This window comes from Stylophora pistillata, chromosome 4, assembly GCF_964205215.1.
Source record: "Stylophora pistillata chromosome 4, jaStyPist1.2, whole genome shotgun sequence".
Lineage (NCBI taxonomy): Eukaryota > Metazoa > Cnidaria > Anthozoa > Scleractinia > Pocilloporidae > Stylophora > Stylophora pistillata.
In genome coordinates, this window is record NC_142522.1 from 13,908,230 (window position 1) to 13,920,347 (window position 12,118).

General features: G+C 38.9%; 1 protein-coding gene and 1 pseudogene across 14 annotated transcripts in view; one reads left to right on the forward strand and one right to left on the reverse strand.

The window, feature by feature from the left end:
• Positions 1–12,118, forward strand: part of LOC111345072 (cadherin EGF LAG seven-pass G-type receptor 3) — a 37,553-nt gene that overhangs the window by 12,105 nt on the left and 13,330 nt on the right. For 5 of the 14 annotated variants that reach the window (XR_015999702.1, XR_015999700.1, XM_088756068.1 and 2 more), the window contains exons 1-4: positions 7,847–8,487; positions 9,738–9,844; positions 11,113–11,394; positions 11,846–11,992. Coding sequence is in view for 12 of the 14 variants with exons in the window: in XM_088756068.1 (XP_088612194.1) it covers positions 8,396–8,487; positions 9,738–9,844; positions 11,113–11,394; positions 11,846–11,992 (628 nt within the window). In the remaining 2 variants the exon portion in view is untranslated. Of the gene's footprint in view, positions 1–2,450; positions 4,190–7,842; positions 8,488–9,737; positions 9,845–11,112; positions 11,395–11,845; positions 11,993–12,118 lie in introns of those variants that run through there. The other 9 variants (XM_088756070.1, XM_088756071.1, XM_088756072.1 and 6 more) reach the window with 5 other exon arrangements.
• On the reverse strand, positions 255–2,451 carry LOC148732544 (uncharacterized; annotated as a pseudogene).

Below are 12,118 nucleotides of genomic sequence, written 5' to 3' on the forward strand. Positions count from 1 at the left end.
GTTAAAGATTACATGTGTCACGGTGGGCGCTTTCCATTTGACCAAAATTTTCGAGATTTCCGGTCAGAAATCGAATGGAACGGGAAAAGTTCCGCGATAAGTTTTCGAAAATTTAGGAATACGTTCTTAGTGTACCCTCTTAGATACGGTCGGACGCATTCCATTCGGCCAGCGAAAATACCGACATTTTGAACCCGTGATTTTTGTTGAATGGAAAGCGACCCTTGTCACCTAAAACCTGTCAATAAAACACCTTCATGTCAACAATATTTTATCATAAAGGTAAAACAAACATGACTTTGCAAACAAAGGAGTGTCAATTTTCGAATCCCGACAAATCCAAAAGCGCGCCATCCTAGATATAAGCTGATCGGTTTTGCACCTTTTTCAACTCCAAATCACGAAATTCGATTCTAAGAAGGCATAATCGAAAGAATGTAATTATTTTGCGTCGATACAGCCCATAGAAGGGCTCTAACGAGCGAATTGCTAATGGTAAGTTTACCCCACTAGGGTAAACTTTACCTGGTGGGAAACTGAAACAAACAAAGCACTCTGATTGGTCAATTCGGGTAAAAACTACCCTCATCTGGTAAATGTTTTTAGTGCATATTGTTTTTGATAAGGGCACAATGTTTTAGACATGTGTTTTGGGAAGTTCCTTCAAGATGTTATTTATGTGCTCCTTGAGATCATGGAGGGGTTCTACTGGCACAACTTCATATTGGGTTAAGTTAAGGTCTTTCATTGAAGCACTTTGATCAGGAAAACAGTGCAGGGACTCGCTGAATGCCCTTAAGCTCCTCCCTCAACTGGCTCTGCAAGGCTGGTTTTAGCAAACCATCTGTTGGGAGGTTTTGGCCTTTGCACTCTCTGATCATGTCATCCTTACTCATTTGTTGGAAAGGTTGCACGCCTCCATTCCTCCTTTCTTTGCCTGCTGGACCTGCAATGACTTTCTTCCTTGGCTCTTCTAAAGTGATTTGTGGGGCTCTTAGTGATGCTATGTGGTCAGAGTACTGTGTTGATGACATAGTGCAACCAGAGCAGCCAAATTTTCCACCCAACTGCTCCCCACTCTCAACTTGTCGTGATGGATGGTCACCATGGAACATGCGACAGATTTCATTGATGAATACATTGTGGGAAGAGGTGATCTTTGTAGTGAGCTGTTGGATGTCCTCCAGGCGGGTGTCACTGTATAATAGCTGATCTTCGATGGTGTCCCTACACCTTGCCATAAGGTAAATTTGTGGCTTTTCCACCATTTCTTGGACATCCTTTCCCTCAAGCTCTTGAGATGTGTAATAAAATGCTGGATCATAAATTGCATTTACCGTCAAGAGGATATGGCCATAATTCATAACACTTGAGTGGTCTGACCAGATCATCAGGTGTCGAGTTTGCTCCTAGTGTTTTAGCGAGTTGACCAGTTCCTCCCTTGTTGTCTCACCACCAGGCTTCTCTTTTAACTCTCCAATCTCCTGCAAGCGAGTTTCCAGCTCTTCGTACGTCATAGCCTCATAATGAGCGTCTGAGTGGTCTCTCACCAAACCCATTTCCTCATGCTCTGCTAAAAGATTTTTCCTGATTTCTAGTAGAGGTATTTTTCTGCCACTAACTATGAAACATTCTTTCTTGAGAGTACCATTGGAATCCAGTGTTAGCTTTTGGTAGGTTTTTGGAGCTATAATCTCACCCAAGCGGTATTCCCCATTTGCAATTTTTTTTCTTAGAGTTTCTCTTATGGCTGCACCTGTGCGAGGCACTGGTGTTGTGATCTCCCCTCCAAAGGCTTTGTTGAGCTGCCTTCTTGGAAGTGGGTTATTTTTTCTGAAGGGCTTGAAGATTTCCAAATTCTTGCCATTTTTGCTAAGAAATTCTTTCACCACCATGTTTCCTACTGTTGTCTTCTTGGATACTCCACATTTCTTAGCCAGTGCAGAGAAATTGATCTGTAAATAAGGGGAAGTAATATTTCAATCACTACTTAAAAACAGAATTAAAACAAACAAATGTTTGTGAACTAAATATTGAAGATGCAAATATGAAACCTTTTGTTTTCATTATAATTTTATTATTTATTTTTTCATTTGAAAAGTAAAGTGATGGGGAATGGAAGTAATTCTGGTCATTTGGCCAGAGAGGGGAGAGTTAGTTTATTGATAGCATGCATACATGTATGCAGTGAAGTTATTTGCTATCATGATTCAAACAAAATTTTCTTATTCCAACTGTTTTAAGTATCTTTATTTAGTTTATTCTCACCTTATCACCCTCTTTCATTGCATTTACTTCCTGTAGGAGACCATCTTTGTCAAAGTCAAGGGAACTGGGATTTGGAGAGTGACGCTTTACCTTTCGAAGGCCTGCCTCCTCGAGTGCTTTCCTCTTCGTAGTCCGACTTTTAGCCTCTTCATTAGTCTCCCTCGCAGCCGTTTTTTTTGGATGTCACGCAATGCTCCCCCAAAAGAACGGCTACTAACAACCGAACTACATTCCTTTCTCATTGTCCTTGCGGTTTGGTCGCGGTCTATTGAACAGACCAATCACACACCAGAAAATCTGAATGACGTAAGGTTTCGCGCGAAAATGTGGATATTGGGAGAAACACAGAGAAATTTGTCGATGAGAGCTCGAAATGTTTCACATGTTCATCGTTGTGCCCTGGTAAAGATAGAGTATATATTTTTGGGAAAACTTCTCACAATTTCGTTTAAATTATAGAATCTACGCTTAACATAGACGTCAACTGCTACGCCAACGACACAAACGCTTGATTGTTTGAGCGGTTGTTAAAGTTTCAGCGAGCAACTGAGAAAGTAGAAGCTAAAAACTGAACTGAAACTCTTTATTCGCACTATTTCAAGAGGTTACTACAGATTATAAAAGTCAGAATATATAAGAAACAGTAAATTACATCAATAATCAAAAGGAAATACAAGACGCCTTTCAATCTAGGGCAAGGGCTAAACGCTTGCTTCGACCTGCAGATGGAGATCAGGAGGAAAAAAGCGCGTGCTTGCCGTCAACAAACCGGGCGAAGCTTCGAGAACACTGCAATTTAGGTCGGCCAACGTCTCCTACACTACTTGTACTTCTTCATTTGCCAGTCCGCTGCTAGCTGGAGCGAACCCGATTAGTTATGTTCGTGGCTTCTTATCACCGGTACAGGAAATCGGCCCGAATTATCGAGTGTTTCCGCACGTTGGTACAACGCAACAACAATAACAATAATGTGACCACTTTCATCGGTAACATGGTCAAACACGAGCGGGAGTGCTTGATTTGCTTAAACTCCCTATTAACGATTTCCCGGATCCTGTAGGCAACTTAACAAAAACATCTTTCTCGACTAAAACTTTTTTAATTGCAAGCTTCTGGTGAGCTTTAAGCTCGAAAATTTTGAACTTTGACGACGCTTTGCGCAAAGCTCCTTCAAGCACCGCCATTTGTCTTGTAATTTCCACATGAGGATCGCGATAGAAAACGATATCTGATTGGACGAGTGTCAAAAGGTGAGTCTGGCGCGAAAAGGGTCCTTAAAATGGAACCCGAGCTGTGATTGGCCAATTCGGAAAAAGGAATGTAGTTCAGTTGTCAGCAGCCGTTCTTTTAGGGGAGCGTTGCGTGACATCCAAAAAAAACGGCTGCGAGGGAGACTAGTCCGAGTTGTATCGACGTCGAAACAGATGTTTTCTTTGTGGCAATATTATTGCAAATGAAGATCAACAGTAGATTTCAGTTTGCGCATTTTAATTAGGAAATAAGGAACAAGGATATCTTAAGATAAAGCGGTGTCAACCAAAGATAATGATCAAAACACAAAGTAGGTTAACAATAAGCTATAACAGCAAGTTGAAAATAATTTTCAATTAACTCAAAACTGTTTGGAAGGGAAAAACTGTTTCAATAAACTGCTTTTAGTTGAGATTCAATTGATGCTAAACCAGATGGTTGCAGGCCCACGATGTTCTTTTCTTCTTATTGGCTTGCTTCGAAGTAAATTAACTGAAAAATTTAATGGGAAATGGTAATTGGATTACAAATAAATTTTTTTTATGCAAAATACTCGTCATCTTCTCCCTTTTAGTTTTTCTTATCATCAAGGAACGAAGTTTTATTTTTCGCGACTCCCCAATTTGCTTGTGAAAGATCGATTTATTGCCAGAGAGACAAATTGAGAAAGGTATCATCATTTTCTTTTTCTTATTCTGGTATAGTTCGGATGACTAAAACATGATTCATCTCTGTATGATACAGTTGATAAATTGTTGATGATGTGCTGTGTTTAATTAATCTTTGATGGTGATCATCATCCATTTTATTTCTGTTCAGAGTTTTTCTGTTCCATTGTTGTGCTCCGTCTTTTCGTTTTTCGATGATTCTTTTAAAAATTATTCTGATAACATGAGAGGCATTCCGGTCTAGGGATGGCTACGATAAACTTTAGATGATGATAGCGATAGTATAATCTTCGCTGTTTGGCAAAACTTTACCAAGTACTTTGGCTCTGTATGCCCTATTTGTAATTGATGCTTCATGAATTAGCATTAATCTAGGTCTAAGTGATCGTCAGAGTTACATCATTTTGGCCCGTTCAAATGTTTCACGGAAGCATTTCCTCGTAAAAAATTTATTGAAAGAAAAAAAAAAAAGCAGCGCCGGTAAAAATAGAGAAACGATTAAAAATATGTAGATATTTAGGAGATATCTTGCAATTTTGTGGTGGTTCCTTTTTTGTCAAGGGACTGACACTCAAAGTGCGCTAGTACACGTATCTATTAAAAAGACCATGTCGGATGTTTTTCCTCTCAGCACCTGCCAATTGAATTAACTATCATGCATTTCGTTTTTAACGCTTCTGGATTCTTTACTACTTCTAAAAATTTTGAATGAAAAAATAAAAAGGGAATCGATTAACTCACAAAAAGAAAACTAAATCAAGCAAAAAATTAAAAAAAGAAAAGAAACAAAGCGAAATAAAAGAAAACAAAAGAGAAATAATATGACCACTTTCATCGGTAACATGGTCAAACACGAGCGGGAGTGCTTGATATATTAACGATTTCCCGGATCCTGTAGGCAACTTAACAAAAACATCTTCTTTTTCGACTAAAACTTTTTTAATTGCAAGCTTCTGGTGAGCTTTAAGCTCGAAAATTTTGAACTTTGACGACGCTTTGCGAAAAGCTCCTTCCAGCACCGCCATTTGTCTTGTAATTTCCACATGAGGATCACGGTAGAAAACGATATCTGATTGGACGAGTGTCAAAAGGTGAGTCTGGTGCAAAAAGGTTCCTGAAAATGGAACCCGAGCTGTGATTGGCCAATTCGGAGAGAGGAATGTAGTTCGGTTGTCAGCAGCCGTTCTTTTAGGGGAGCGTTGCGTGACATCCAAAAAAAACGGCTGCGAGGGAGACTACCTCTTCATGGGACTCAAAATAAAGAGATTTTCTTGGTAACTCTCTCTGTTTAAATGACTGTCTCGTTCCAAGCATGGTGTCACAGTCAACTTTCGACCACTGTTCTTCAACACTGTTTTTGAATCGCCTAGCAGTTTCTCTTCTTTCCTTTTGTTTTTGCACTTTAGTTTTTGCATGTGTTAGTCCAATTTCAGGTACCTTTGTTAAGGCATCAGCAAGGTTGATATTGTAGAGATTCTTGAATGGCTCATTAATGTTCAAATAGATGCTCTTTGCAGTATCCCGAATGGCCTTCTTTGAAGGTTTTACAGCCCTTGTTGTTTTTGTCAAATTCCCTGCCTCTTTTGTGGATGTAGCTACTGAGTCAGCTCCTTTTAGTCGATTAGTTTTCAGAGGGAATTGTGTCTGAAAAAGCAGATGATTCACTTGGCATTCCCGGCAGTTCGAGATAGAATGTAATCCCTTCATAAGAGCTGACAGCGATTTCCATGCAAATTAACTGAAGTGATGTAAGTATTTTGACTTGCTTTCACCGCGCCATTTTTTAAAGTTTTTAAGAAGTACGTGCAGCCTTTTGTCGAATGTGTTCTGAGAAACAGCAAAAGCTTCTTTGTTTTCAGAAAATGTACTCAAGAACCTCTGTAGACGAGTGCCCTTGTCGTAAATAACCTTCCCATTCTCACCATTAACACTGTTCCTTGCAGCTACACGCGCGAAGCCACAGTTAAAAAAATCCCGCTATAAAAGCCGCGATGTTTTTCCTTCAAGTTAGCGACTCTTCAAATCCTTCGTGTGGCAAAAGACGTTGAATTTTCAGCTGAAAAGCCTTTAAATTCCTTCAGACAAAGTAAAACGGTAATTCTGAAGGTGTTTCGTTGAAACCAATTCAGCAAGATCGAAGCGTATGTTTACTCCACAAAAAACTCAAGTTATCTGAACATTGCGCCAAAACTCGAAAGATAATTTAGAACAGGAACATGATATCCTATTATTCTACTAGCAATTAAGGTTTTAGGAGTCAGAAGTGCGCGCAAAACTCCGAGAGACAGTTAAGATTTCTTTTATTACGAAAGTTGTCCGTTCAGAGCGTCGAAATCTTGTTATCTTTACTTCTTTACTACGTCTCAAATTTAAGTATATAGAGATGAAAAATACCAGTTTTGCATATAAATAAATTTAATGTTTTCATTCAGCAAAGTTCCTCCTTAATGACACAAAAGAAGCGAGAAAAACAACTTACAAACTTTATGACCCTTCCACTGCAATCTTGTCCGCCATCTTGGAAAGGCTTTGTTGCTATAGCAGCAAGAACATTCTCTCGGTTCTAGTTTTCCGAAGTCTAGGCCGCGCTTTCAAATATGGCGGACACATCGAGCTGCTAGTTAAGTATTAAAAACGTTGGATACACCACTTTACCATCGTTCAGACGACGGCTTTTCTATTCTAAAACCAGAAGGCTATTGTAAGAAACTAGCTATCAATCGGGGATTTTAGATTCCATCTCAAATGGCCTCATGAGACACCAATAATTAAGTAAATTGCCGTTCATCGAAAAAAGAATGACAATTTCACACTTGCCAACGGCATTTTTCCGGATTCCTCGATTAAGCTAAAAAACACAGAACATAGAAGGCCATTCCTGGATGCTTTAACCGTGATCTGATGCCGTAAAAAGTGGTGTAAACTTGAACCAAAGAGAACGGAGACAAATGGCGCCAAATTAAAGCACTGAAGAACGGTTGCGTCACGTGACCCACAGAAACGTTTTCTTTCTCCATGGATTAGTAAGCTTTTTATAAAAGAAAGATCAGCGAATGCTTAAATATTATTTTTCCAATTTTTTCCTAATTTTTAGCCTTTTTTAATTCTGCCCCATTCCTTAATTCACGCGAGTACGTTCGAGTTCTTCTGATGTTTGCTTTTGTTATTACTAAGATTATTTATTTACGATATTTTCTCGGCCGTGGAAACTACTTCAATTGGACAACATAAAGGCTGTGCATAGCGTATTTACTGATCATTTTCATAGAGACACCGATATTTTGTAGGGAAATAACGTTACGTAACAACAGTAATCTGTCATGAAATATAAAATAACTTCGTTTCCTGGACAATCAGCGATCACCACGCGCATGCGCTGGTCAACGTAGTACTAAATGTGTACGGAGGCTATAATTGGTGGACAAACATCGCAAAAAATCGGACCGCCGTTTATCCTGATTCTATCAGTCGCGATTCCTGAAGAGAAAAGCTCCTTCAAAAATTCGACCGGACGAAATTAAGGTGTCATCGTAAAACCATTTGTATGTCTGAGAGAACCAAACGAAGATACATGTATTGTGGCAGTGCACAAAGATTACGTGCACTTTCTGAGATTTTCACCAAAGTTAACGCACCCCTCGATCACGAAATGCCTCATGGTCAGGCATGTCGCACAACGTTTGCCATGTGAAAGGGGCAGATTTAAAAAAGACCTACTCGAAAACGTATTAGGAACCTTCATCAAAAGAATCCCAGATTAAGCAAGAAACAGCGGCAAGATTCATTTGGAAAAAAAGACATCGAGAAAGAATCCAGCAACAAAAGCCGAAGACAAGGATTGACCTCTTTATTCTAGTGAGTTTTGTTTCATTAATAAGGTGCTATTATTATCAGCGTGCGTGGGTAGTTTGTCCAGCTAATGCCAAGGATTGCAAATTAGAGAATAGAAACCTACTCATGCATGATAAGATGACAGCGCGAACACGTATCATTATTACAGTCACAGCGATGCATTTTTTTTTAGTTTCATTTCTGATTTTCTCCAGCAACTAAGAAATATCAACTCGAAAACGACTTCGACTTTGAGATACTGGCTCTCACAAATTGACTCGACCATTTTCAATTTTCACGGTGTGAGGCAGCTCAAGTTTGATAAAACCTCTTTCTCGCTAGTAATCAGCTGATATCCGTGAACGATCACAGTCCCGATGGAGACGGAAAAACTCAGAAGACCACGCCAGTTGAAGAGGCGTTCTAATATTCGCTGGACATGGCTGGCGAGGACACCCGTCAGAATATTGTTAGTACAACACATCAGCCACTCAAAATGTCATACGGCAGGCATTGGTTTCATTCTTGGAAGGCCTGTGTCCTCTTCCATAATTCTTATCTTTGCATATTACTTCATCTCAGATAATACAACTACTGCTGCAGAGCCAATTTCTAATAACCCGAGTGAAGCTATGATTCAAATGAGCATAGGGCAGAAGGAACTATCGGAATGATCAGAAACTCGTCAACATCTTTCACTATAATCGGCTCCAGAAAATAAATTGGACTTGATCTTGCGAGATTTGTTTCAGATAACAAACTAGGTATACATTTTTAGGAAAGTGTATTCGTAATTCTTCTTTGGTCCGATGTTTTTATGTAAACTAAACGGTATTCGTGCTTGCGGCTTCTCTTTGGCAGTTTGTGAGAATGCCTCGCGTAATGCATTATTGCTTTTATAATACGGCAAAAAGTGAATGTTCTCTGGGAATGAATTACCCAACTCTCATTTCAAAATAATTTAAAAACATTTCACTCTTCACCTCATATTAACAGAATTTTAATAACGTACTATGCGGACTCGTTACAATACCTTAGAAGATGAATGATAAAAATACACTGGGTATTCCAAAGAATTAATATCACAGCCAAATTAAATTTTAGCCAAAGATTTGACATCCCGGAACACCCAAACAAGATTGGTTATCCTCTTGGATTGAATAAAAAGTACCGATTGTTTTCAATTACAGAACAGCTTAATCGAAGTCTAGCAAATAAACTCCGAAATTGCCTAAAGAGGTCGACTCAACGCTGTTCAAATATTCTATTTTCTAAGAAATATTTCAATGTTTTTGTGCATACCTTTACGTGCGATGAAAATCCAATTACAAGAGCGCTGCATTCATGAACCAATTTTACGAATGACCGCATAACTGGGTAGTAACTATAAAGAAATATTTTAAGTCTCAAGCAATACGTATAAATTACTATCGGAAAAAAATCATAATCCTTTCCTGTTGAATTACATGACTTTGTTATGATAATTTTACCTAAAAGGTTAAGACTTGACTATTGTTCTTTGGAGAAAAAATCGTTGGGTTATCAAGTAAGGTGCCCGTCAAAATTTAATTAGGGAGAGAACGTTAAAGCCTTTTGAGCCAAATTGCATGGCACAAAACTGTCTCGGCCGATCTTTTAGCAGCGGAACATTTCAACTAGTTTTAAAACAAAAACGACTGTCTTCTTACATTGACTAATTTTATTGTCGATTTTCCTCAGAAAACAATTAGCAATGGAAAGAAGACCGGCAGAGCTTCCACGAATTGCGGCAGTGGCATTTTTACTTATCAACTTCGGGGTCATAATATCAGATAGTCTTGTCATAGGTAAGTACGATTTTGTTTGCACCTCACGGAAAGTTCACTACCTTAAGTAATTAAAATCTACGATTTGTTTCTAGAAACGAACTCGAAATAAAGAGTGCGCGAATCCATAAGCATAGTTTATATCCTTCTGGAAAATTACATGAGTCTGCACAACAGTCATCCGCTAAGTCTGGCTCTTTTTAGTTTGTCCCGTCAAAAGGCAAAAAATTGTAGACATCAATCTCTCTTGACATTTAACATTTCACGATGGCTAGATCTAGATACAGTCATTATCATGTTTGTAATCAAACAAATATCCTCCAAAAACGATTTTTTCCTTGTCAGTAAAGTTTTGACCAGTTTTTCTAAAGATGTTTTAAAGGTGAATAAAAAACATGAAATAAAATATTGCTACTATACTTTGAAGACATTTGATTGTTTCGTACATGAAACTAACTAGTGAAGCACAGCAGGTGGTGCCAAGGGTTCACAGGCTTTTGCTCTAATTGGTTAACTGTTTACTCCCAAGATGTGCCTTGTAATTATCCTTTCTAGCCAATATACATCTTCTTTTAATTTCATGTTGAAGACTATGGTGTCGTAAAACGATAGCACTTTCAAGCCCATAGTTCGTCTATTTTTATTGTGTATTTGTTAGATGGTAGACCAATATTGTGAGGGATATTTCAACGTTGGTCCAACTTAGGAGTGAAAGTGTTATCAACAGGGCAGGAGTCACTTGATAAAAATATATATGAATAAAAGATCAAAATGGATGAACAGGTCTGGAGCTAGTTACTGGACGTCCAAATCTTTTCATTAAAATAAAAAAAAATTAGCTAACCTTTGGTGCAGACTTGAGCGTTTGCTTCAGCCAATCCATTCAGCGGAATTTTGTCTCAATAGTACTGAAGTATCACTTGCGTTCAGCAGTATCTCTGATGAACGACATCCGTACTTCCGGTAACCCTGGGGGAATAAAAACCATATTTCTCCTCTTTGGATGATCCGCACTCCATAGCGATCTGAGAAATAAGCTACACCTCAAACAATGTGCCGTTTGTTGAAGGACATTACTGACAAATAACATCCGTAATTCCAGTAACCTTGGGAAATAACATCCGCATTTCCTCGTTTCATTTTATAAGATCGCCTGTATTCCTCAGTTTATTGCATTTCAGGCAATGTTTCTCGTTATGTGACATGAAGGCGGACAAAACTGAGAAAAAGCACGCGTACGTCCTGTAAGACTGGGATATAATACCTGTATTTCCATCTCTCTTCATTAGATGACCCACATTCTACAATTATCTGCATCGCCGAAAATACTTCATACAATGTGTCATTTGTGAAGGACATCGAAGCCGGAGTGTTCACCTCCATAGATGAAGTGGGAAGTGTGAAAAGCTGCGTGCGCAAAGCCTGCAACAGGCGGGCAGGTCACATGGCTTTTCTTGTAGAAAGAATGTGCTATATGGTCCGTTGTTACGTACCACCAACATCATGCAGAATTGGAAAACCTTCGACCCCAAGTATATTCACAGTTTCCATCACCCCATACACATGGTTTGGTAAGTCACACAAATGATCCTGGTCTAATCGGTACCAAAAAGTTAAGCCAGGGGGACAAATGTCTCACGGAAAACAAATGTGTTCCAACTTCCGTTGCTAAAGGTTCTTTAGTGTCTAGTGTTGGTCATAATTTGAGAAGCACTTGAGACTATACTACATATCTCAACGCCCTTGGAGGGGCACGTTCATTTTTGTATGTTTTGAACCAATGTATACTTGTAGTAAATGATAAGTGATCATGATCAGAAACGTAGGTATTAAAAATCAAGGTGTTTGGATTGCTGAATAGCTCACGATCATGCTCAATACTCAAAGGAGGATCAACCTTCGTATATTATAAAGTTGGAAACCAGCCTGGTGGCTTGTCACCTCAGCAGTTTTGTCACGTGGGAGGAGTAGGAAAGGAAGGCTGATGAAATTTTTTTCACACTATATGATGTTCTTGTTTAGATGCTGCCCCGGTTTTCAGCGACAAATTACCCGAGGTGATTGAGGTCAAAGAGAACAATCAGAGGGGTCAAATAATCACAAACATTCACGGCAATGCAAAGAGCCGCCGAAGTCCGAACGCTTCTATAAAATATTCCATTTTAACAGGTACGTTAAGTTCTGGCCACCTACCTCACGAAAATATATTTTAAAAAATATGTGCTACGAATGTGCGGTTTGACCAATTCGGTGATTATTTTAGTAAAAACTCTTGTATTTTCAAAGCTAGGAAGA